Below are 25,984 nucleotides of genomic sequence, written 5' to 3' on the forward strand. Positions count from 1 at the left end.
CAGCACAGGAACAGAGAAAGAACACACAGAAACAGGGAAAATTTAGGTCCGTTGCTGAGCCAGAACAACTGAGGGAATCAATCAGGTGACGACACACATAGACATAGAAGCAGGCTTGTGGCAAATATACACCCTGGACTACAGGGCTTTCACGGGCAGCCCACGATCGGGTCCCCCGCCCCTTGCGGGGAGTCTGAATCTGCTTGTAATAAATTGTGCACACTTGGCTTAAATCTTCTGGTCCGACAGCTCATTCTTCAGCATCGCCAACACCTCTGCTCACTGTTCCGGTTACCGTCCCCACCACAGAGAGGAGGAAACTGGCTGAGAGGTCAAGAACCTGCCTACAGTTGTCCATGTGGAAGGTGGTGAAGCCAGGATGCGAACCCATCTCTTTTGCCGCCACCCCAATATTCGTTTTGCCTGAGAGATGATCTCAGAGGTTCCCTCCAGCTGAGATACTTTTAAAAGGTATATGTATTTCTATTGATCTCAGAGAGAAAGGGAGAGGGAGAGAGAGAGAAACATCAATGATGAGAGAGAACCATTGATTAGCTGCCTCCTGCACATCCCCTACTGGGTGGGGATCAAGCCGGCAACACGGTACGCCCCCGCCCCCAACAGGAATCGAACACAGGACCTTTCGGTTCCTAGGCCGATGCTCTATGCACGGAGCCAAACCGGCTGGGGCCAGCTGGGGTGCTTTTCAATTCTGGGTTGAGACAGGAACAGGTTGAAAGGTCGCCCCAGGTGAAAATGAAGAAGTAGCTTGGTCTCACTCCCTCGCTCAGGAAACCAGTGTAGCTGCCCCAGCCCTGCCCTTTCAGCTCCATCCCTTTCCTCCGCGAAGGCGAGACCCTGTCCCTCCACCAGCAGGACTTCCGAGCCCTCCCTCCGACCCACCCCGCAGCGCCTTCTCTAAGGAGAGTGTCCATGGTCCCCTGGCCCACCGCCCATGCGTGTGTCAGCAGCGAGCGTGGCCCCGGAAGAGCGTGAGCCACGCGCGGGCAGTCACGTCCTTCCACGCCCCACGCCCGGACACACACCCCCACCCCCACCCCCACCCCACACCCCACACCCCACACCCGGGGGCGGGGCGTCTCCGCTCCCTGCGCTGGCCCCGCCCGCATCTCCGAAGGTGCCTCCGGGAGCCTCTGGGCAGGAACCCACCCCGGGGGGAGGAGCCGCCCTGGGAGTGGGGACGCAGCCCAGCCGCGCCGCCACCTCCCCTGTCTGCTCCGCTAGCCCCCGGGGACCGCCATGGCCCAGAAGCGTCCTGCCTGCGCCCTGGACCCCGAGGACATCCAGCTGCTGGTGCTCTGCTCCCAGGAGGCCAAGAAGTCCGCGTACTGTCCTTACAGCCACTTCCCCGTGGGGGCCGCCCTCCTCACCCGCGACGGCAAGATCTTCTTAGGTAAGGGCCAGGGAGATGGCCCGGGGGACCCCTCCGAGACGGCCTCTGGGGGGGAGAGGAGGAAAAGCCGGAAGGGGTGGGACGCTCCAGACGGTAAGAGCCCAGCTCTGCCCCCCTCTTGACTGTCTCCCCTCTAGTGCCACTCGCCCCTGCCCTGCCCAGTGTCCCAGACTGTGGGCGTGAAGGTGCTGCTCAAATCTAGGGGCTTTCAGTGCTTGCAAGACCTGAAGGAGGAAGTGGGGGGGGCGGGGGCGGGGGAGTGCGGCCAGCTGGCCCGGCCATGGCACGCTCAGCCCCAGGGCGCTGTGTGCCACGCCAGCTCCGCCTGGTTCAGCGACCCTGAGAGGGGGCGGCGACGGAGTGAGAAAAGACAGACAAGAGAATAAAAGCTGGGTCTAGGTGGGATGCTGCTCCCGGACGGAGAGACCCCGCCACCGTGTCTTTATTTCATAGCAGATTTCACCAGGCAAAGTTAGGGCGTTGTCAAGATGTTTGCAACATTCTCATTGGTTTCGATTCTACTCAATTACGTGCATCTGAACTCTATCAAGTCCACATCACTCAAGCACGTGGTGTCCTGACGATAGGTTCAAGCTTACAACTGTAGCCGTTGGCCATCATCGTGCTGGGAGGGCTCTGCCCTCCAAGCTGGGACTTGCACGTGGCCATGAGAGGACTGTGCCCTCTCATTAGTCCGAGGCTTGAACCTGTCCAAACACTGTAGCCGCTCTCCACAGGGAAGGAAGCTGGGAGGGAAGGCGAGAATCAAGAGCATCAGCAGTCGTGGGTGCTGGGAGGGAGGGTACTGTCCGAGCCCTCCTCTGGGTGCCGCACCTGCTAGGGCTTCCACAAGTTACATCAGCACGTAGGCGGTATGCCCAGTTCTCAGGGAAGAAACTGAGGCCCAGGGAGGTGACATGACTTGTTCAAGGTCACACGGGGCGCTGGAGGTGGAAGCCAGGGCTGGGATTCCCCAAATCCTGATTTCTTCCTGCCACCCTCCGTGCTGGGAGGTGGCTGTAGGCAAAGCAAGGAATCCGGGTGGGGCGACTTGTTAATGAATGGGGTGCAGAGGGTCTTGGAGGAAAGAAGGGGGGGGGCGGGGGGAGGGGGTGTTGAGTGACCAGCAATGAATGCCAGCCTGGGGAGGTGGGCACAGGAATCTGGGTTAGTTAGCGCTAAGCTTTTTCTTTGGCTTGTTGGTTTGATAAGAAAGCTCACTTGAGCGAAAATTCAAAGTTGTTTTTGCTAAGCGAGGGGCATTCTCTTTTAGGGCAGTGTGGAAGGTGGTGTGGAGGTGGCAGAGAAGCCATGCCCCCTCCACCCTTGCCATTTCCACCACCACTCAGAGGGCAGGTGACAATTGGCACCGAGGGACCGAAGGGTCTGCCCCGCCCTGCTGCCTAGAACCCCCCTCCCGCTTGGCGACAGCTATTTAAAGGACCGGAGGAGCACACTTGTACATCCATCTAATCCCAGCAGCCCCAGGGCAGGTGTGAGCCACTCCTCCCTCTGCTGCTCAGCTCTGCGTCCAGCCGGGGCGCCCCCCACACCTCCCCTTCTGTAGCGCCCCTTCTAGGTTCTCCTATGTTATTTCTTTTTTTTTTTTTTTTGGCTTTTTCAAGGTTTTTTTTTATTATTATTATTTCTTAAAGTATTACAAAGAGTATTACACATGTCTCCTTTTTTCTCCCCCTTGACATTCCCCCGGCCTCCCCCACGCCCCAGTGTCTTGTGTCCATTAGTTATTCTCATATGCATGCATACAAGTCCTTCGGTTGATCTCCTACCCCCCCAACCCTCCTCAGGGTTCCCATTGTAGTTTGACATTTTGCTCAATGCTGCTCTGCCTCTGTATCCATTTTTGTTCATCAATCTATAATGTTTCTTATTATCCATAAATGAGTGAGTTCATGTGGCATTTTTCTCAGCTTCCCAGGGGCCGTCTCAGTCTCACAGGGGCCGTCCCCCTCCTATGTTATTTCTTGTCTTTTGAGGTTCTGTGTGAGTTTCATGAGTCACCTGGGTCTTAAACATCTTTGAACAAGAAAAGTAACCTTGAATGAGGGCTGGTATGTGAAAGGCCCGAGGCTAGTGTTATCCATCTCACCCTTACAACCCTTCCAGGCAGTTATTACAGCACCGATTAGCAGAGCAGGGAACAGAAGCCCAAGACCACAGAGCTGGGATTCGAACCCAGAGTTCCCCTGACTCCCACGCCTGCTACTCCATAGGGAATAAAGAATCGTGTGGAAATTCAGGCTGGCCTGGTGACTCAGACGAGTATTAAGCATTAACCACCACCACAAACAACATTGCAACCCACACTGCCCCATGGCACCAGGGCCTTGAACATGGAATCGGCCATTGATTCTTCCCAGTGCCTCCACATTTTCTCTTCATCCTTTCATTGGTTAATTTATTCAACAAACATTTGCCAGGCACCAGTTATGTGCTAGGTAATATACCGGGAGCCAGGAATAGCGCTGTGAGCAGAAACGGCATAGTCCTTGCGTCCAGGGAGGTCCCCTCCTCTTGTACAGCCACAACCAATGATTGTAGGAGTGAATGAATGAGGGGAGCGGGAGCGTAGTAGACTATTTAAATTGCAGGGAAGGACCGGGTATCACTAGAGAAGGGGCTGTGCCCTGGGGATGGAGGGAGGTCCTCCAAGAGGCTGAAGGCTCTGAAGTTAAGGCTCCTGCATTTGAATCCTGGAGCTTCTGTTTATCAGCTGTGTGCCCCCGGGGAAAGACCCTTGAGCCTTCTGAGTCTCCGCTTACATTTGTACACTGGGGGTCATAATGGCCACATTTCAGGATGGCTGTGATCAGAGCTCGCTTGCCTGGCTCGGTGTAGCAGCCACGGTCTTCCCTGATTGTGGGTGCCTGTCTGCCCCCGTCACTGACATTGTTGAATCTCACCCCTGATTGTGAGGCTTTAAAGGAGCTAATGCCCATAACGTGATTGGCACAGTTTCTGGCTGGCATTAAGAAGGTCACAATGATGGCCGTTTCTACCGCTACTGTTGACAGTGTGATGAAAGTGACGATATGGTACTGCATGCGCAAGCAACCTGGAGAGACTTTGACAACACAGGTGGACTTTGACAGCACAGGTCAGCATAATGCCCGCAGCTGCCACTCGCCTTCCTAGGACAATAATAATAAAATGATGATATGAGGACTTTGGAAGGCCAAGTAGAGATAGTGAGATTTGATGAGGAAGGACATAGGGAGTCAAGGAATGTTATTAAGGAGAAGAGTAGCATGAAACTGGTGTTTGTGGACAATTAGTCTGACAGGTACTCAAGGAGGGTTGGGCCAGAGAAAAGAGTGTCAGGGGACCGTGTCAATCTTGTTTGCTCATCTGTCCACAGTGCCAGAATATTCCTGACCAATACCGGTGTGTGTTTCTCGGCATCTAGAAGGGTACAGGAATCTGGAGAAGGCGCTGTGTGTAAATTAATCAAGAGTCCAGAGACGAAACATAATTTTGGAAGACCTTTTGGGGAGCCAGAGAAAACTTAGCTAAAGAAACCAAGTTCTTCCGTCTCTCTGGACCCCTTGCTTTTTATTAACCCAAATTGTCCTAAAGCAAGGTAGATATACACATCAAAGGGTAAGGTTTGGTATATAGAATCCATTGTCAGATTGGGGGAAATGCTTTTGGCTGTTCATGTGTTTGGCCAGCAGGAGGCAATAACATGTAGACTGAAATGCCCTCAGCTGTCTGGCAGCAAGCAATCATTTATGCATCCTTTTCAGGTTTGGGGAAATGCCCTCAGCCATCTCCAGATGATTCAGCCCTGCTGCACTGCTGGAATTGGCTTCTGGCACCTGATCTAAATAAAATAGGTCCTCAGTCCTGGCTGGGTAGCTCAGTTGGTTAGAGCATCGTCCCTATATGCCAAGGTTGCAGGTTCGATCCCCAGGCAGGGCACATACAAGAAGCAACTGATAAATGCATAAATAAGTAGAACAACAAATTGATATCTATCTCTCTCTCTCTCCTAAATAAATAAATAAAATAAGTTCTCATTTAGGTTCAATGAAGGCATGAATGAATGACTCAGACTGGAACAGTATCAGGTAGAATGAAGAGGAAGGAAAGATCTGAGAGCTATTGTATGGGATAAATGGACCAGGCCTGGGATGGACCATATCCTATATAATAAAAGGTTAATATGCAAATTGACCAAATGGTGGAATGACAGGTCGTTATGATGCACACTGATCACCAGGGGGCAGACGCTCAATGCAGGAGCTGCCCCCTGGTGGTCAGTGCACTCCCACAGGTGGAGCACCACTCAGCCAGAAGCCAGGCTCACAGCTCTGGGAGCAGGCCTAAGCTGTCAGTTGGATATCCCCTGAGGGCTCCCTGTTATAGTAATCATTATGGTACTTAATGTTAGGACCTTAGAATGTAAGACTTAAAGCATGTAACCCTGTGTAGACTGTTATAGTAATTATTATAGTACCTAATGTTAGATATAGGAATACTGTGTGAGACCCAAGAATGTACCCTGGTAACCCAACTAGTACTGGTAAACAACCTATCTGATGGGAACGCCCAAAGCCTGTACACACCCATAGATTAACAGACCCCGGGTGGATCCACACATGGCAGCTGCTGATAACACACACAAAGTGCCATTGGCTGTTGGCTCTTTCATCAATCGACAGTTAATTGGGCAGAGTTTCGTGCTGGAAACCGAGACGTGAGCACACACAGGTCCTCACGCTCTGGCGACAGGAGAGCTATGCGCTGCTGGGTGGATCAGACTGTCTGGTTATATACACCTCTGTAGGCATGGTCTTCGTTGGTGTGTGTGTTATCAGTGGCTGCCATGTGTGGATCCACCCGGGGTCTGTTAATCTATGGGTGTGTACAGGCTTTGGGCGTTCCCATCGGATAGGTTGTTCACCAGTACTAGTTGGGTTACAAGGGTGCATTCTTGGATCTCACACAGTATTTCTATATCTAATACTAGAGGCCCAGTGCACAAAAATTTGTGCACTCGTGGGGGGGGGGGGGGAGTGTCCCTCAGCCTGGCCTGTGCCCTCTCGCAGTCTGGGACCCCTCGGGGGATGACCACCTGCTGGCTTAGGCCTGCTCCCCGGGGGATTGGGCCTAAGTTGGCAATCAGACATCCCTCTGGCAGCCCGGCAGCCCTCGGGGGATGTCCACTTGCCAGCAAGGAGCAGACCTAAGCTGCAGTCGGACATCCTTAGTGCTGCTGAGGAGGCAGGAGAGGCTCCCACCACTACCGCTGTACTGGCAGCCATCAGCCTGACTTGTGGCTGAGCAGAGCTCCCCCATGTGGGAGCACACTGACCACCAGAGGGCAGCTTCTGCATTGAGTGTCTGCCCCCTGGTGGTCAGTATGTGTCATAGTGACCAGTCATTCCCAGTCTTTCTGCTGTTAGGGTCAGTTTGCATATTACCCTTTTACTATATAGGATAGAGGCCTGGTGCATGGGTGAGGGCCAGCTAGTTTGCCCTGAAGGGTGTCCCAGATCAGGGTGGGGGTCCCGCTGGGGTGCCTGGCCAGCCTGGGTGAGGGGCTGATGGCTATTTGCAGCTGGTCACACCCCCTTCAGGGTGGGGGTCCCCATTGGGGTGCCTGGCCACTCTGGATGAGGGGCTGAGGGACGTTTTCAGGCTGGCTGGCTACTGAAGCTCCCAGCCTTTCCTTTTTTTTCTTTTATTTTTTATTCTGGGATTTATTTACCTTCTATAATTGAAACTTTGTTGTCGTCACTGGAGGTGAAAGCCGGGCTCCTGCTCGCTCCAGCTCTGTGGCCATGGCCTGCTGAAAGCAGGTATCTGGGGTTTGTTTAGCTTCTATAATTGAAACTTTGTTGCTTTCGGAGCTCAGAGCCGGGCCGCGGCAGGCGGGGAACCTTGGCTTCCTCCATCACTGGAGCAAGTAAGCCTCCTGCTCGCTTCAGCTGCGTGGCTGCCGGCCACCATCTTGGTTGGGTTAATTTGCATATCTCGCTGATTAGCCAATGGGAGGCGTAGCGAAGGTATGGTCAATTACCATGTTTGTATATTATTAGATAGGATTAGGTACTATAATAATTACTATAACAGTCCACACAGGGTTACATGCTTTAAGTCTTACATTCTAAGGTCCTAACATTAAGTACCATAATGATTACTATAACACTCCCAGACTGTGGAAGTGCTGCCTCTCCTTACAGGCTCATCCCTTGGCCCTCTCCACTGTCACTCAAAAGTACCTCATTACAAAGAAGAGCCTCTCTAACCTCCCACCCTAACTCTATAGTTGAGTTAGAATATAATTCCTACATAAAACTGCATGACACATTTGTGGTGTAGAGGGAGGCAGGAACATGGAGAGTGTAGTATTTCTTCAAGCACATGGACACTGGGGGTCATAATGGTCGCTTTTCAGGATGGCTGTGATCAGAGCTGGCTTGCCTGGCAGCCAAGGTCTTCCCTGATTGTGGGTGCCCGTCTGCCTCAGTCACGGACAGTGTTGAGTCACATGACATTTCTCTAGTCCACTGATTCTCAGATGTGGCCCCAGCCCCCCAGAGACTCAGCACTTCCTGCGAATTTGTAGGAAATTCTAAATCATTGGGCTCCAATCCAGACCTAGTGAAGTGGAAACTCCAGGGGTGGGGCTGGGAAATCTGCTTCGAGAAGCCCTTCAGAAGACGCTGATGCTTGCCTGTGAGAACCACCGTGCTAATCTCAGCAGAGGGAGTGGGCACCACGCTCTCTGGGCCTGCTCTCTTCTCTGGGTGACTGGGTCAGGACCGCCTTGCTGTTGGTGACCTTCCTTCCTTGCTGATGTCTTGATGAGATCTGACCCCAGCCCTGCCTTAAGCACCAAACCACCTTGAAACACGGCCTCACTGAAATGCCAGAGAAAAAGAACAGTCCTTGTCTCTGACAGGCTCGGATGTGAGTCCTGGCTCCCTGCCACCAGCCTGTCTTTACCTTCTGTAAAATGGGATTGTAATAGTGTCTGCCTGTCAGAGTTGTTGAAAGGATTGATGACATAATGCTGATAAAGTGCTCCAGGAACTGCCGGTCAAAGTCAGCAAAGGTGGGAGGGCATGTTTAAGGACAGTCATTTCAGGTGAGTAACAGGAAGCTGGCTGGGAAAACTAGGTGGGGAGCAAGAGAAACAGTTCACTGCATTTCAAAAGAAAAACAATAAAAGACAAAAATGAAGGAAAGCAATTAGTCACAATAGCACCGTCATCATAGTATTATTTAGCTCCATCTTATTGTTATGGATTTCTCAGTTGGCACCATCTCAGCCTCCCTTGTGTGTTTCAGATTAAGCGAAGGCAGTGCCAGGAATAAAGCTGGTTTGACTGGATAGGTCATTGATGTGTTTTCTGGGCTTAAGGGAACAAAACAAAATTGCCTAGCCTTTCAGGATTGTAGTATATGGCCAAGAGCTGTCTTTTTTATTTGTTTGTTTGTTTGTTTGTTTTTGTTAATCCTCACCAGAAGATACTTTTCCATTGATCTTTTAGAGCAGTGGTTCTCAACCTTCCTAATGCCGCGACCCTTTAATACAGTTCCTCATGTTGTGGTGACCCCCAACCATAAAATTATTTTCGTTGCTACTTCATAACTGTAATTTTGCTACTGTTATGAATGGTAATGTAAATATTTGATATGCAGGATGTATTTTCATTGTTACAAATTGAACATAATTAAAGCATAGTGATTAATCACAAAAACAATATGTAATTATATATGTGTTTTCCGATGGTCTTAGGCGACCCCTGTGAAAGGGTCGTTCGACCCTCAAAGGCAGCGGTTCTCACCCTGTGGGTCGCGACCCCTTTGGGGTCAATTTGTAACAATGAAAATACATCCTGTGCCCTAACTGGTTTGGCTCAGTGGATAGAGCATCAGCCTGGGGACTGAAAGATCCCAGGTTCGATTCCGGTCAATGGCATGTACCTTGGTTGCGGGCACATCCTCAGTAGGAGGCGTGCGGGAGGCAGCTGATCGATGTTTCTCTCTCATTGATGTTTCTAACTCTTTATCCCTCCCCCTTCCTCTCTGTAAAAAAAATATATATATTTTTTAAAAAAAGAAAGAAAATACATCCTGCATATCAGATATTTACATTACCATTCATAACAGTAGCAAAATTACAGTTATGAAGTAGCAACAAACATAATTTTATGGTTGGGGGTCACCACAACATGAGGAACTGTATTAAAGGGTCGAGGCATTAGGAAGGTTGAGAACCACTGCCCTAAGGGGTTGAGAACCGCTGTTTTAGAGAGGGGGAAAGACAGAGACACATCCTAAAGAATGATGTGAGGCTCCTTCCCCAGGAAAAAAAAAAAGGAGAAAGAGGTACTAATTGTCAAACCAATAGATGCTCCCTATAATCCATCCTTTGATGACCAATATATACACCTGCCTTCTTCCTCAAAGTAGAATCCCAAACCTGCCTCCACCCAACACTGCACAGCCATTCCCCACACCAGTGGTCGGCAAACCGCGGCTCCCGAGCCACATGCGGCTCTTTGGACCCTTGAGCGTGGCTCTTCCACAAAATACCATATGTGGGCGCACGTACAGTGCGATTAAAACTTCGTGGCCCATGCGCAGAAGTCGGTTTTCAGCCTGGGCGAGTCTATTTTGAAGAAGTGGCGTTAGAAGAAGTGGGGGTACGTTTGCTGAGGTTGACCCCTCAGATTGAGGACGTTTTTAGCAAACCCTAATTAAGTTAATAACAATGTACTTACCTATATAGTTTTAGTTTAAAAAATTTGGCTCTCAAAAGAAATTTCAATCGTTGTACTGTTGATATTTGGCTCTGTTGACTAATGAGTTTGCCGACCACTGCCCTACACAACTGTTAGTGCACACACTCCCCCTGGGGGCAGATTGCCTAGTGACAGTCATTCCCTTCCAGCCCCTGATCCTGAGAATCATGATAATGGTTAATGAGTTACATGATTAATTTAACTCCTCCTAACTTGTCAAGTAAATAATGAAAATTATAGGAGGAAAATATCTGCAGAGATAATGACCAAACAATTTTCAAATTTGATGAATAGAGGAAGAGAAAAATGTTGCCTAATCACAATGAAGACTCAGACTTAAAAAAAGGGAGTGTGAGCTCGGGCAGTGTGGCTCAGTGCTTGAGCATTGACCTATGAACCAGGAGGTCACATTCGATTCCCGATCAGGGCACATGACCAGGTTTCGGGCTCTATCCCGAGTGTAGGGTGTACAGGAGGCAGCCAGTCAATGATTCTCTCTCATCATTGATGTTTCTATTTCTCTCTCCCTCTCCCTTCCTCTCTGAAATCAATAAAAATATATTTAAATACATAAATAAGCACAATAAAAACATTTTTTTAAAAGGGCGTATTCTAGAAAAGGAACAGAATGAGTCAATGAAACAAATACAGTGACTAGAACAAGATGGCTGCTTGTTTCTCTCTCATCTAACAGACCAGGCTGGGCTGGAGCCCAGGTCATATGGGCTGTTCTGCTCTACAAGGTTGTTCAGGAGATCAGATTCTTTCTGTCTTGTCCTGCCATCCCTAGAGTGGTGTCTTAATCCACATGTTCAGAGCTGGCACATACCGTCACATCCATGTTTCTATCCCTGGGAAAGGGAAGATGAAATGGGCAGCAAACAATGTTCCCATAAAAACATCATCTAGAAGTCGCACACCCGCTCACATCCCATTGGCTAAGACTACTGGACTATATATAGCTCCAAGGAGGCTGGGAAATGTAGTCTCCAGCTGGGTAGCCACTTGCCCAGCTACACTCCAGTGGATTCTATTGGGAGAATGAACACTGGGAACAGCCTTTGCCACAGGACCCCCTGTGGCCCCCTGAGAACTTCCTTCTTGACCATTCTCATTCCTGGCTGCACATCTGAAATGAGTGTTAGAAAGAATGCCCCCTCCTTGGGGCACACAGCTTTCAGCTCACGTCTGAGGGTGGAGTTTGGGGGCCAGGGGTTTCTTAGGGAATGAACAATCACAGGCTTTTGGAGACCAGACCTGTGGCTTCCTTCTCTGGCTATCTACGTCTGTCAAAATCTTAGAGGAAAAAATCCTGTGGGCTCCCCGAGCGACAGACAATGGCTACCTACAGCCTGGCAAACGAACGACTATGCGCCTTGGAAGACATCGAACGGGAAATGGGCGCCATCCTTCAGAATGCAGGTACCGTAATCCTGGAACTTTCCAAGGAAAAAACCAATGAACGGCTGCTAGACGGACAAGTGGCGGCTTTCACGGCGTCGGTGCAACACGTAGAAGCGGAGCTGTCGGCTCAGATCCGCTACCTAACCCAGGTGGCCACAGGGCAGCCCCACGAGGGCTCCAGCTACTCTTCAAGCAAGGACTGTCAGATGGCACTACAGCGAGTGGACTATGCTCGCCGCAAGCTCAGCGATGTGGCCCAAACCTGTGAGCAGATGCTGGAAAACTAAGCCAAGTAGGCAGAGAGACATCTTGGCGGCAGATCACCACCTGCCCCCCGGGACAGAACCTGGGGACCTGTAGATTGAGGAGCACAGGCTGCCATGCATGCCCTGCTGGTCATATATGAGGACAAAGAGGCAAAAGGTGGGAATGGAGAAACTTTAAGCCCACGCCTGCCCACGACTCTGTGCTGGCTCCTCTAGCAGGTGCTCCTGCTCCAACTTCACCAAAGTGCTGACAAAGCTCAGACAGGAGATAGTCAGTCACCCAACCCACTTCCTCAGATACTTCATGTCCTTGTCCCCTTCTGCAGACTTGACCCATTGAAGACACATTCTTCTTCATTGGAAGAGAGAAAACAGGAACTAAGGGTTTTGATAATAAAAAACAACAACAATAAAGACAGTGAGCTCAAAAAAAAAAAAATCTTAGAAACCTCCTGGTCTCTTTCCTATCACATTCTGCATCCTATCACTTTTATACAATAGTTCCACACCCAACAATCCTTTCTGGGCATAGTTTTTAAGCCTGTCAACTTTTTTTTTTTTTTACTAGCTGGTTTCCCTGCCTGGCCCACCCCTGCTGCCTCACCTTCCTGGCAGTAACCCCGAGGCACTGGGAACAGATGAGAAGATGACCCCCTTAATCAGAACTTTGCCACATGGCTGATTCCCATTGCCAAGTGGAGAAATCCTAGTGGCAGATTATATGGTCTGCCTTCCAGGTTATCACAGGGTGAGGCTTTTCAAATAATTGGTCACAGAGTAGCAAGTGCAGCCGCTTCCCACCTGGCTGTCTGTAGTTCTTTCACATTGCTCACCTGCTAAGCCAAGGCCCCATATTTAGATGTTTAGCTGCATCTCACTTTCAACATAAATTTCTGCATTGGGTATAGGTTAAGCTGCTGTAACAAAAATCCCAAAGTAAGTGACTCAAACATGACAAATCTCTTTTTCTCTCACATAACAATTCAGAGTAGGCAGTTGGTCCAGAGTCAGGAGGCAACTCAACTCTGCTCCAAAGTCCTTCTGTCTTGTTGTTTTTCCATCCCTATGACAATACACCACATGGTCAAAGGTGTCCCACCCCTTGCCAGCTTGTGAAGGGGAAAAGGAAGTAAAGGATAAGCTATCTCCTGACAAAAACTGTGATCCAGAAGTTTCACCCCTTTGGGTCACATCCCACGGGCAGAAACTTAGTCACATGGCAATACTATGCTGCAAGGGAGTCTGGGAAATATAGTCTCTAGCTGCCTGGTTATGTGGTCTGGTTACTGAAAGGGGAGTCACTTGTATTACTTAAAGAAAGGAGGAAATGAATACTGGGAAACGACATCTCTGCCTCATGGAGAAAGGTAAGCTATGAAGAGTGACACACCCCGAAGGGCAAGGAAAGCCCAGACTCTGTGCCTTTTGCTCCTGGTCTCATTTCCTTGAAAATGGGGAGTTTCGTCATCAGCAAACCTGTTTTGTCCATTGTCCCCCTGGGACACGGGGAGGACTCTCTGACTGTGGGCTATGCCACCTTAGCACCCATCACCCACTGGAGAACTGGGGATGACCTTAAGACTTGTGCAATCACAGACACCCTTGGCCTTGACATCTGCTGGGGAGATGACACTGGCTTAACTGCTCTGTTTTGTTTTTAATATATTTTTATTGATTTTAGACAGGAAGGGAGAGGGAGAAAGATAGAAATATCAATGATGAGAGAGAACCATTGATTGGCTGCCCTCTGCACACCCCGAATTGGGGATCGAGCCTGCAACCCGACGTGCCCTTGGCTGGAATTGAACCCAGACCCTTCAGTCTGCAGGCTGACGCTCTATCCACTGAGCCAAACCAGCCAGGGCTAATCTGCTCTGTTTTTGTTTTTTTTAAAATATATTTTATTAATTTTTTACAGAGAGGAAGGGAGAGAGAGAGTTAGAAACATCGATGAGAGAGAAACATCAATCAGCTGCCTCCTGCACATCTCCCACTGGGGATGTGCCCGCAACCCAGGTACATGCCCTTGACCAGAATCGAACCCGGGACCTTTCAGTCTGCAGGCCGACGCTCTATCCACTGAGCCAAACCAGTTTCGGCTAATCTGCTCTGTTATCCTGCCCCTGCTCCTTGGCTGTGCTTCCAGATGGGGGCTCTGTAAAGTGATGAGAGTGGGAGGTTCTTGGGAAAGGACGCTGTACCAGTCGGTCACAGAGTCTCCCAGTGGTTTGAGTCAAATTGCCCTCTTCTTCTCCCCACTTTGTTTGGAGTAACCGGTCCCTGCCTGCACTGGAAGGGGGCGAGCCTCTTACTCAGCACATGCAATAGAAAGTGACTCTGCCAGAAATATCACTGGGCTCTCCTCTCTCCTCAGGGTGCAACGTAGAAAACGCCTGCTACCCGCTGGGCATCTGTGCTGAACGGACCGCTATCCAGAAGGCCATCTCAGAAGGATACCAAGATTTCAGGGCAATCGCTGTTGCCACGTGAGTGGGAAATCTGGGTCACAGCCATATTCATTCATCTATTCAGCCAACGTGCACCTGTTATCCATCCATTCATTCATCTGACATATGTTTATTCTATACTCCCTATGTGCCAGGCACTGTAGAGGACTGTGGGCTGAGTGCTGAGGGTAAGGAGGTAAATAAGAAATGGACTCTGACCTCGGTGAGTCTGCAGAGCAGGTGTACAACCAAGGCAACTAAGACAAGGGCAGGTGTCTTTGTGTTCTAATTTCAGCACAAAGTACAACAGAATCTCTCCAAGATGAATAGAAAAGCGGCATAGAAACCTAAAGCTAGAGGGACCTAAAAATTACCTGGCTGCCTAGACCTGCCACTTACCCCCATTTCACAGCTGAAGAAACTGAGGCCCAGGGAGAGTGAACAACTTTCCTGGGAATTAGTGGCAGAGCCGGGACAAAATCCGATCTTTAGAGTCTCGCCCCAGGGCTCAATCCACTGCGCCATGCTGTGCCAGGAGGTCAAACACTGTTCCCTGCTCTCCTTGAGCTGACACTGGGACCTGTCACGGTGCAAGTTGACTCTTGCCCTTGACAACACTCATCTGTCGGTGCCAAAACCAGCTGGTGGGGTGGCAGCAAGATATGACCGGGTATGGTTCCAAACTAGTCAGATTCCAGCCCAGATTCTGGCTAACAAAAGCACTGATCAACACCCTCCACATGCCCTAGACCAGTGGTTCTCAACCTTCCTAATGCCGCGACCCTTTAATACAGTTCCTCATGTTGTGGTGACCCCCAACTTCATTGTTACAAATTGAACATAATTAAAGCATAGTGATTAACCACAAAAACAATATGTAATTATATATGTGTTTTCCGATGGTCTTAGGCGACCCCTGTGAAAGGGTCGTTCGACCCCCAAAGGGGTCGCAACCCACAGGTTGAGAACCGCTTCCCTGGACATAAATTTCCAGCTCCCACACACATACCCTCAAGGGCAGCTCGTTCAGTTCTTCTCAGCCCTGGACCCAGACTCAGTGGCTTTGGAACTTGAGCATATGAGTGGGCTCTTTTACGAGTGTGGACGCCATTTTGCTCCTGATTTAAAGGCAAATTGCTCATGTGCCCGGAAAATGGCATGGGAGACTGCATGGCTGAGCGAGTGCTGGTCTTTCGGGACAACTGGCTGCGTGGGTCATGCGCAGGAGTGAATTATCTCTCCATCGTGGTGAAGCTGCCAGACCTTTCTGGCAGAAATGTAAGGACCTAGAGCAAGGACCATGGGGGATGCATAATAGAAACAAGCCTCCATTTATTTTATTTGTTTGTTTAATTTTTATTATTTTTTGTTGTTAATCCTCACCTGAGAATATTTTTCCATTTGTTTTTAGAGAGAGCGGAAGAGAGAGGGAAAGACAGAGAGAAACATCAATGTGAGAGAAACACATTGATTGGTTGCCTTCTGCACGAGCCCTGACCAGGGCCCGGGCCAGGAAGGAGCCTGCAACTGTGGTACGTGCCCTTGACCGGAATCGAACCCGGGACCCTTTGGTCCAAAGGCCAATGATCTATCCACTGAGCCAAAACGTCTAGGGCTATTTTATTTTATTTTTAGAAAAGCAAGAATTTATTGACCATAGCAAAACTGTCACAGGGCCCTGAGAGGTTAGGGACTGAGCTGGTAATGCCCATCGCTCCCCTGGTTGCAAGTCTCCTGAGGTCCCTTCGAAGTTAGGGTACACGAGCCTATGGGGGACGGAGAGGGGCAAGGGAATGCCATGGGCTTGCTCCCTGGAGAGAAGGCGCCCCCATTTCTTTTATAAAATTCTAAACTTGGCCTCTGTCTGGCCCCGCAGTGGGCCAGTTATTAAAGGTTTTTTCCCTGAGTAACTTATGGAGAAGGATCCGCTTCCAGAGCCCTCCCTGAGCCTGAGGCCTCTGCTGGCTCCCCTTGGCTTTGGGAGCAATACATGAGGCTGTGCTGGGAACATTTTGTGTGGATAAGCAGAGATCGGGATGTGCATTACACTTTATAAAAAATAAATAAATAAAGAGGGGCGGAAAATCACTCCATCTCAAAGCTGATCCAAGAAAATAATGATATTCTGGGGAAAAGAGGCCAAAGTCAACAAAAGGTTAATGGCACGGTAGCCTTGCTCTGTTTAGACTGTTCCCAGCAAAAGGCTTTTTCTCTTGGTCATTATCTACTTCTAAACTTGACTGGGTATTGCTAGAGACGATTAGTAAATATCCTTATTTACATAAAACCTGCATTTTCCTGGTACCCAACTGCTCTGCTCCGGGTATTCAGCCTACAGAGCATCCCCAAGCCAGAAATAGTCATTATTGCATGAATGATTTGTTAAATTGAGAGCACGGGCTTAAAGGATGAACGGAAGCTCCCCTGTTAGCATTGACGACCCCTGTGAGGTCTGTAAGATAGAGAGAGCGGAGCCCAGAATGGAATTTTGCTAATGAGGAGATAAGCCTGTCCCACTGGGGTCCGGGCTGCAGTCATCAAAGTCAGTAAGTTTCCAGCCTTTCGAGTCTGATAAGCCTGGCCTCCGTGTGTGACCAAGGTCAGCACAAACCACAGGAAACCCTCGATACCGGCACAGGCAAGAGGGAGAGAGTTTGGGAAAGCATGGAGGGAATGTTCCGAGACACCCAGCTCGTTCTGAGATCCCTTCCAAGCTTTCAGTTCTTACTCTTGGCAGGAATGTTGGGTAATGGTTAAAAACCCAGGCTTGGGGTCTTAGCTGGTTGGCTCAGTGGATAGAGCGTCGGCCTGCAGACTGAAGGGTCCTGGGTTCAATTCCAATCAACGGCACATACTAAGGTTGCAGGTTCCTCCCCGGCCCAGGCCCTGGTCGGGGCACGTGCAGGAGGCAACCAACATCGATATTTTCTCTCTCATCGATATTTCTCTCTGTCTTTCCTTCTCTCTTCCACAACCTGAGCCTGGCTTTTCCGCTATAAAGTGGAGAACACCTACCCATTGGGCTGCTGTGAGGACTCAGGAAAGAACTTCAGTAAAGCTCCTGGCACAGAGTGTGCAATAAATTAAAACTATTGTTTTAACGTTATCATTATTTCTTCCACAAGGTACAAAACTACCAAAGGCAGGGGCCACAGATCCTGGGTTCAAATCCTGGTTCTGCTACTTACCAGCTCTATGACCTTGGGCAGGTCACATCACCTTTCCTGATCTGGAGCATGTGGATAATAAACGTGCCTACGTGGCCCCTCTATTATAAGGTCGACAGGGGGTTAAATGAGTGACTGCACAGAGAACAGCAATGTTAAGTGTAAGCCAGTATTACGATCAGGCTGCCTCCCAGTCCTCAGAGGTATGCTGCCTGGATGCACCTCTTGTGATTTTTGAACCCTTGGCCTAACCCAACCTCCCAGTGGAATTCATGTTTATCCCACCCCCCTTGAAAAACCTAATGCAGGTCACCTTGTCCAACCAGCTGGCCATTGGACAGTTGGCTATGCATGTCCCAAGACTGCAGAAAGGAAGTGGTGAGCTTAGCAGGGGCAGGTCATACAGGGCCTTACAGGCCATGGAAGAGATTTCACTCAGAGCACCTGTCCCAGAGCCCTAACCAGTCTGTCCATGTTATGGGATTTCCATGTGCAGATTTTATCTCCCTTTCCAGCTGGTAAGATCCCTGAAGACAAGGCGTCAAATGGTAATTTTCAGACAAAGCATTATCCCCATTTTCTCGAGCTGTTGAGCCTTCCCACACTAGAGACGGAGGATCCAGGGCCTTAGGTGTGGCAGACTTTTGATCCTCAATACGAAGTGGGCATAATGCAGTTCGAACAAGAGCCCACATAGTTAAAGATGACGAGGGCACTCGTTTTCCTTGAGCCTGATTTAGGAGAGTACCTTTTGACACCTTAATTCCTTTATCCTTGAGCATGTAAGCTAAAAATTTACAATGATGTTTTGCCTTTTACTCGAATTCTTCTCCATTATAACCTGGCTGAATCAAAACGTTCCTCGTCCACTTAGGGTCGCAACTCCAAAGCTGGCACGGGCTTTGTGTGTGCTGAACTTCCCACCTTTACAGTGAATTTCCACTTGCCCTTTTTCACTTTGTTTTTCGCTCAGGGGAATCTTCTCCTCCAGATTCCTATTCAGGCACCAGAATGCCGCAACCTGCACGGCTAGGGTTCAGGATCTGAAGGAGGGGCCGACGCACAAATGAAAATGCTATACAAAAAATATGAATTTAGAAGGCATTGGGGGTCAGAGTGTCTCTTTTGTGAAAAGCACATGGAAACTGGGTCCCGTCTGCTTTTATCCACTTGAATACACATTTGCCCTTTAGCAATGCATACAGGCATATCAATCAAAGGTAAAGTTTGGTAAACAGTAAAAGGATCATCAGGTTAGGGAATTGCCTTGAGCCACCACTATCTCAACACAGCCCTGCTAACGCCCAAGGTCCATTGGCCTTCCACGTTCCTTGGTGCACTCTTATGACAGTATTGGGAAAGCCGTGGCTTCCCGCATCTGTCTCCTACTGGACTGAGCAATCTCTTAAAGGCCAGAGACAAATTTTCCTTAACTTTTGTGTCCTAGGGTGTGGGTGACAGTAAGTGCTCACTAAATGTTTATTAAATGCACTAATGAAAAGAATAGTCCTGCCCATGGCCTCGCCTTTGCAACTTGGGAGGCCTCCCAGCCCTGCATCTCAGCCTCTAGGACACAGCACCTCTGTGAGACAGAGTCTGACTTACCCTGAAGGGGTCCTGAATCTCTGCCATTGTCCTCATGTCTCAGGAAAAACTGACCCATGTGTGATTCTCTGCTTCCCCAGTGACGTGCAAGATGATTTCGTCTCACCATGCGGGGCCTGCAGGCAAGTCATGAGAGAGGTAAGCAGCTCTTTCTTTCTGGAATGTAAACCGGATGCCTCCCCGCTTTCCCCAGGCTGTGGGAGGGAAGCCAAGCTGCCGGAAGACAACTACTGTCCTGTTTGCTTGGCTGGCTGATTTCAAAGGCCTTCCTGAGCCTGCGTGAATCCCTGGGTGTAATTCTTTCATTCAACAAATACTCCCTGAGTGGGTGTCTTCCCCTCGTGAATAGATAGGCCAGGTCCTGCCCTCACAGAGTTTATAGTGCAGGAGACAAACAATAAACAAGGAGCAAAATAAACAAATGGTAGAGTTTCTGAGAGTGAGGACATGGCTATGGAGGAAAAAATGCAGAAAAATGGTCATGAGGACAGAAGGGGCAGCAAGTAATACTCTAGATCAGAGCCAGAGATCAGCAAACAATAGCCCATGGGCAAATCCAGCCTACAGCTATTTATTCTAAATAAAGTTTTATTGGCACACAGCCACGCCCATCCATTCACATATGGTCCACAGCTGCTTTGACCTGACCACAGCAGAGATGAGCCATTACAACACAGACCTTATGACCCAAAAGGCCCAAGATGTTTACATCTGGCCATTTATGGAAAAAAGTTTGCCAACCCCTGCTCTAGATGCCCAGGAAGGGCCTCTCTTTGAAGATGACATTTGAGCAGGGTACAAACAATGAGAAAAGACGGAGCAGACAGAGGTCTAGAGAAGAAGATTTCCAGCAGAGCAACCAGCAAGCTTAATGCCCATCACTTGGTGAATTTGACAAGTCATGAGAAGGTCAAGGAAACTAGGACACAATGAATGAGGGGCGTAGGACATGAAGTCAGAGATGGGCAGGGCCAGATCACACATGGTCTTGTAGGCCATGGGATGGAGGATATATTTTATTCCAAGAATAAAGGGAACTGAATTGTACACTTAAAAATGGTTAAAGTGCCCTGGCCAGTTTGGCTCTGGATAGAGCATTGGTCTGCGGACTGAGGGGTCCCGGGTTCAGTTCTGGCCAAGGGCACATTCCCAGGTTTCGGCTCGGTCCCCACTAGGGGACATGTGGGAGACAGCCGATCAATGATTCTCTCTCTTCATTGATGTTTCTATCTCTCCCTCTCCCTTCCTCTCTGAAATCAATAAAGAAATATATTTTAAAAATAAATAAATAAATAATAAATAAAAATGGTTAAAGCGATATATCTCATAGTATATACACTGAGTGGCCAGATTATTATGACCAGCCAGATTATTATGACCACCCCATCAGTACAATGAAGTGAATTAGTTATGCAAATAATAATAATAATAAAACCTTGAGAGTATTTGCTTAGGAAGTTTTCAATATTTAGTATTTTTGGAAGTGTCAATGAAGTACTGATGGGGTGGTCATAATAATTTGGCCGGTCATAATAATCTGGCCACTCAGTGTATATACTAGTGGCCAGGTGCACGGATTTGTATTAAAAGGAAATTAATTAGAAGAAAGATTTGTGCGGTAATTACTGCAAAAAATTACATGTCAAAATAGTATATATAATGTAGTATTATCAAATTAAAACACATGTGCGATTGGCGCCAGTAAGAGCTTTATATGTATCATGCATGCATGAGTCAACATTTATTTTTAAATTGCTAGTATGCATTATATGTACCGGCCTGTTGGTCGGTCGGATGGTCGATGAATAAATCACGATGTGGTTCATGTTGAATGTCAACAAAAACAACCAAATTCACGATCCACAATGACAGATTTAAACACACACGTGCGATTGGCACCAGCGAGAGCTTTACATGTATCATGCATGTGCGAGTCAACGTTTATTTTTAAATTGCCAGTGCGCGTCATATGTACCAGCCAGTCAGTCAGACGGTTGGATGGACATATGGTCGGTCACTTAGCCTTTTCTAATATGTATATACTAGAGGCCCGGTGCACAGGATTTGTGCACTGGTGGGGGTGTGGCCTCAAGGATTGGCCCACTGTGCGAGTGCTGCTCATCCTGGTCAGCTGAGCAGCTGTGGACCCGTCCTCCGATGCTGCTCCTGCTGTGGGAGTGCACTGACCACCAGGGGGCAGCTCCTGCATTAAGAGTCTGCCCCCTGGTGGTCAGTGCACATCATAGCGACTGGTCGAGCCATTCTGGTCGTTCCACCTCTCGGTCACTGGGCTTTTATTATATAGGATTAGGACATTAAAATAAAAGTTGGTAAAAAGAAAATAATAATAAAGAAGGGACTTAAGGAAACCGATGTAGTTTTTATAAAGATCACCTTGACGGAAGGCTTGGATTTCTTCAACACTAAAAACAAAGGGCTGTATTCTTTCTTTTTTTTAATATATTTTTATTGATTTCAGAGAGTAAGGGGGAGGGAGAGGGAGAGAGAGATAGAAACATCAATGAGAGAGAATCATTGATTGGCTGCCTCCTGCATGCCCCTTAATGGGGATTGAGCCCACAACCCGGGCTTGTGCCCTTGACCAGAATCGAACCCGGGACCCTTCAGTCTGCAGGCCAATGCTCTATCCACTGAGCCAAACCAGCCAGGGCAAAGGGCTGGATACTTACTCCAGGCTCAGTGGAAATTTCTGACATGTACGTGTGCATTTGGGGAAAGGGGTGTCAGGATCTTCCGTGGCCTCTGAGAAAGGTCTGTGTCCTTTAGAATCCCAAAAGGTTAAAGCCACCAGCTTCAGGAATCCCACAGACCCCTGCGCCCTGATGTGATATCGTCAGCCCCACTAAACGCAGCATCTCGGTTCATCCCTGTCCCCAGCCGAGGCGGGAGGAGTGGGTCCTTATCCCCATTTCTCAGAGAAGTGAAATGACCTGGGAAGGACAGTGCGGGTTGTGGGGAGCCGAACCACAGCAGAGATGAGCCATCATCAGGAGCAGACCGACTGCGAAGCCTGCTCCTTGCGGCTGACTCCTCCCCTTATGGTTTGGTGAACAGGACAAGCCCACCCCAGCCCTGGAGGAGACACGGTGGTGCTTTGCAGAACAGGAGCTGCTCCTCCACCAGGCTTCTGCTGTTGAGATTGTTTATATTTGGGGGCAGATGGGTTGTTTCAGTTTTGCCTTTGTGCCTTGGGGTCTCAAGGCATCTGTCAAATATGCAAGCTCCATGTTTTTGCCAGGACTGCAAAGCAGACACGGTTCACAGAACACATTTCCCAAGTCCAGGTGCAGAATGCCACCATGAAGGCACTGACTTCACGATGTGGACTTCACCGCACTTTGGAGGGGCACAAATGGCTGCACAGCTCCCCGGCAAGTCCGAGGCCTCATAAGGAAACCACATCAGGATGGCAGCTCCCTGGCTCCCGAGGCCTGAGTTGGTCCAATTGCTTGTTGGCAAACGAGAGAAAGCAAATGAAAAGGCCTAAGGGGAGACGGGCAAAACTGAAAACAAAATGCTAATAATAAGAGATGAAGCTTGGGGACGAGGGACCAGGCACTTAAACTCACTCAACTTTCATCCATAAAACTCACTTTCACCCATACCCGCGGGCACAGCCGGCCGAGCGCATTAATTTTTAAAAGCCACAGGGCTGACTGTGCCTGGTAATAAGTGGGAGGTTCAGGCAGAAGCGTGGGAACAGCAGGCTGCAAACCTGAGCGCTCATGAGCAAACGCTAGCAATCCACAGGAACGGCCTCCAGTAACTGAGCATTCACTGTGTGCCAGGCACTGCATGCAGGCGCTTTACAAAACCCGCCACCTGTAGTTATCACAACACCTGGCCAGGTAGGCCTCGGTCTGTCGATTCCCGCGTCAGGTCTCTTTCCTTTATGTCACAGCCGATTTAACTCTCCGTCTTCCTGCCTACTGCGTTCTGTCTCTGAAACCACTTCACAGAATAAGACACGAGGCCCAAAGAGCTTAGTCCTGTGCCCAAGGTCACAAGCAAGGGTCGCTCCTGATAGCGGAAAGGAAACACGTAGAAACAGATTTGGGCTAAAATTCTGCTTTGCTGACATTACCCTGCTAAGCCTCAGTTTTCATATCAGTAAAATGGGGGTAATAATAGCACCAACCTCCAAGGGTAAAGGATGAAATCACGCAGGTGCAATATCCGGGGTGCACCTTCTGGTTGTGAGGAGTGAACGAGATGCTGGGAGGAAGGGAAGCAGGTATCGGTTGCTCTTTGTCCTGGCAGGAGGAGGCCGCCTGGGGTTCAATACTGTTCTCATAACGCCCTGGGTGAGTCCATAATTACATTTATTGCCCATTAGCAATGTGCAAAGCACCGCACTAACCGCTTAACATGTTATCTCTCATTGGCTCTTCCCTCAAGCTCAGTGAATCAGGTGTAACTGTCATTCCCATTTTATAGATGAGAAAACTGAGGCACAGAGAGGAACATTAGATAGGAAGAGGTAGAGCCAGACTCAAACCCGGGTCTGCCCTAACCCCTCAGCCATACTGCCTCCCTCACACTAGCTTTGCCTCTTTTCCAGTTTGGCTCCAACTGGGATGTCTACTTGACCAAGCCGGATGGTACCTATGTTCTCAGGACAGTCCAGGAGCTGCTGCCTGCCTCCTTCGGGCCCGAGGACCTGGAGAAGGTCCAGTGAAAGATGGAGGATGCCCACCGCCTGGGAGAGCCTGGGTTCCCACGGGTGCTTAAGGAGCCAGCCGTCCGGAGAGCTTCACGAAGACCTCACAGACCTGGGACACCTGCCCACAGGGGCTGGGCAGAGATGACTTTTGCAAATGGTCCTCAAGCACTTGGGTCTTCTACTGAAGTGATAGAGGGGGCCTCACTCCAGCCTGGGTCATGGCCCCTCCCTGTCACCCCAGACCACCCCACCTGCCACCCGAGACCAGAGAAACCCATTCCTTCCTCTCCTTCCTGCGGGCCCTCTTTAAAATCCAGGCCAAGTGTGGACTGCTGCCCCATTCGCCTTCCCAAGGTTCTATCTTGTTCGGAGCGACTTTTCTAATTATAAACATCACAGCGCCGCCTGGCTCAGGAGAGAACATGTGCTGTCTCCATCATTGCTCGCGGCTCCTAGGAGGGCCCGGGTGATTTGTCTCTCTCTGTGCAAACACCTGGCTGCTTTCTGCGGGGGGAGGAAATGGGCCCTTGGCACTGTGTGCCCCTCGGTGTGGAGAGATGCGGTTCTTAGGTTTCTTGGCCCTGTGTCTCCAGAAGGGACCCCCCCCCCCTCCCCCACCCCCCCCCCACCCTCCAGCTGGGTCTAACTCTTCCTAGTGGCCATTTCCGGTGTCTATTTTGGGTTCCTTCTTACAAATGAGGGGCTGGGCTTCAGTGAGGTTAAGTAACTTGCTCTAGGACTATGGCAAAGTTCAAACCGGAATCCAGGTCCTCAAGCTCCCACGATGGTCTCTAGAAATAGTGCATGCTCTTTGCGGGGCACTGTGCTAAGGCGATCAACATATATGAACCCATTTAGTCCTCTCTTACCAAGCTCAGGGTAGGCTGCCCTCCCTTTACCAATGAACAAAATCCGAGCTCAGAGAGGTTAAGTCACTTGCCCAAAGTTGCACAGCTAATAGGTAGCAGGCTGGAATTTGAACCAGGTCTGCCTGATTCCAAGTGTTTTTCCATTCTCCCACTGCTGATGTCTGGCTGCCTTTATTTATCTGAGTATCATTTAGATGGCAGATGTTGCAGAGAGAAGGATGTATAAGAAAGTCTCTGACCTTGAGGAACTTGCACTCCGACAGGGCGAGAGAGGTGGAAACAGGTCTATTGCACAGATATACTGTGATTCAGGCAGGTCCCAAGTGCAAGGTGGCTACAGTGGGGGCTATGCCACCTCCTGGGGTGTGAGGAGGGTCTGTTCCATTGGCGCATTGGCTGCAACACACACACACACACACACACTCACTCACACTCACACACACACACACACACACACACTCAATTAGGCAGGTGAGGACTGAAAAAGGGACAGAGCCAGGCTGACCTGCTAAGGGTGACAGCTCTGATCCCTGCAGGAGTTGCCTGAGTACTAGGGTGAGAGTAGAGCACAGGAAGTGTTGCCCTTCCCTGGGGGTCCCTCCACTCCGATCCAGATCCGGAGCAGCTACAGGTGTGTCTGGGAGGACTGGCTTCTCCACAGCACACCCGACCCACCTGCTGCCATCTGGCAGGTGCGGCACTGCCGGAGTCTTCTGCACACCCTTCTGGGTGGTCTCAATATGGGGGTGGGGGAGGGGAGGGGGAGAAAACAAGAGAATGCTGGAATTAAAGAGACCACGATGCTAATATCAGTCAAATTCTGCTCAGTGGGAATCTAGATGGGTGATTTTTTCCTTAGTTCATATCTGTATTTTTTAAACTTCCAAAACTTTTTAATATTTCATAAGAACCAAATGGTATTGCATAATGGTTAAATATTAGGAGTTGGACAGCCTCCAAGCTGTGTGGCTTTGCACAAGTGATTTCATTACTCTGACACTATCATCATCTAAAAGAGAGTTGCTGTGCGGATTGAACGGGATAATGCACATTAAGAAGAGCCCAGTGTTGGACCCTCCACAAGCTCTTGATACCGGGCAGCTGTGAAAGGTGACACATTTTGGTCCTTTGAACATGGATTTGATTTTTGCAAACAGGCAGCAGTCTTTTATAGCCAATGTATTCATTCATTTGCAAATGATTTATTAAGTGCCTACTGTTCTGGGGCTGGGGCCAAACGGTGGGGAGGCAGCAATGATGAGACAGATGAAATCCCTGCCCTCCACGGCTCTGGCTGTAGCTGTGGGAACTGAGAGCTAATGGTTCTAGAACTTCACGTCACCCAAGG

At 49.4% G+C, this 25,984-nt stretch overlaps 1 protein-coding gene and 1 pseudogene across 1 annotated transcript; both read left to right on the forward strand.

Moving 5' to 3' along the window:
• The first annotated feature begins 1,144 nt into the window (after positions 1 to 1,144).
• CDA (cytidine deaminase) lies at positions 1,145 to 24,188 on the forward strand. Its single transcript, XM_070404244.1, has 4 exons — positions 1,145 to 1,414; positions 14,239 to 14,350; positions 19,164 to 19,221; positions 23,666 to 24,188. Exons 1-4 carry the CDS (start codon positions 1,261 to 1,263, stop codon positions 23,780 to 23,782), a joined length of 441 nt encoding a protein of 146 aa, XP_070260345.1. The 5' UTR covers positions 1,145 to 1,260; the 3' UTR covers positions 23,783 to 24,188.
• Positions 11,424 to 11,885, forward strand: LOC139001654 (mediator of RNA polymerase II transcription subunit 11 pseudogene; annotated as a pseudogene).
• Positions 24,189 to 25,984: the final 1,796 nt, after the last annotated feature.

Source organism: Myotis yumanensis, unplaced genomic scaffold (genome assembly GCF_028538775.1).
Source record: "Myotis yumanensis isolate MYYU_CA2020_CCGP unplaced genomic scaffold, mMyoYum1.0.hap1 SCAF_2, whole genome shotgun sequence".
NCBI lineage: Eukaryota > Metazoa > Chordata > Mammalia > Chiroptera > Vespertilionidae > Myotis > Myotis yumanensis.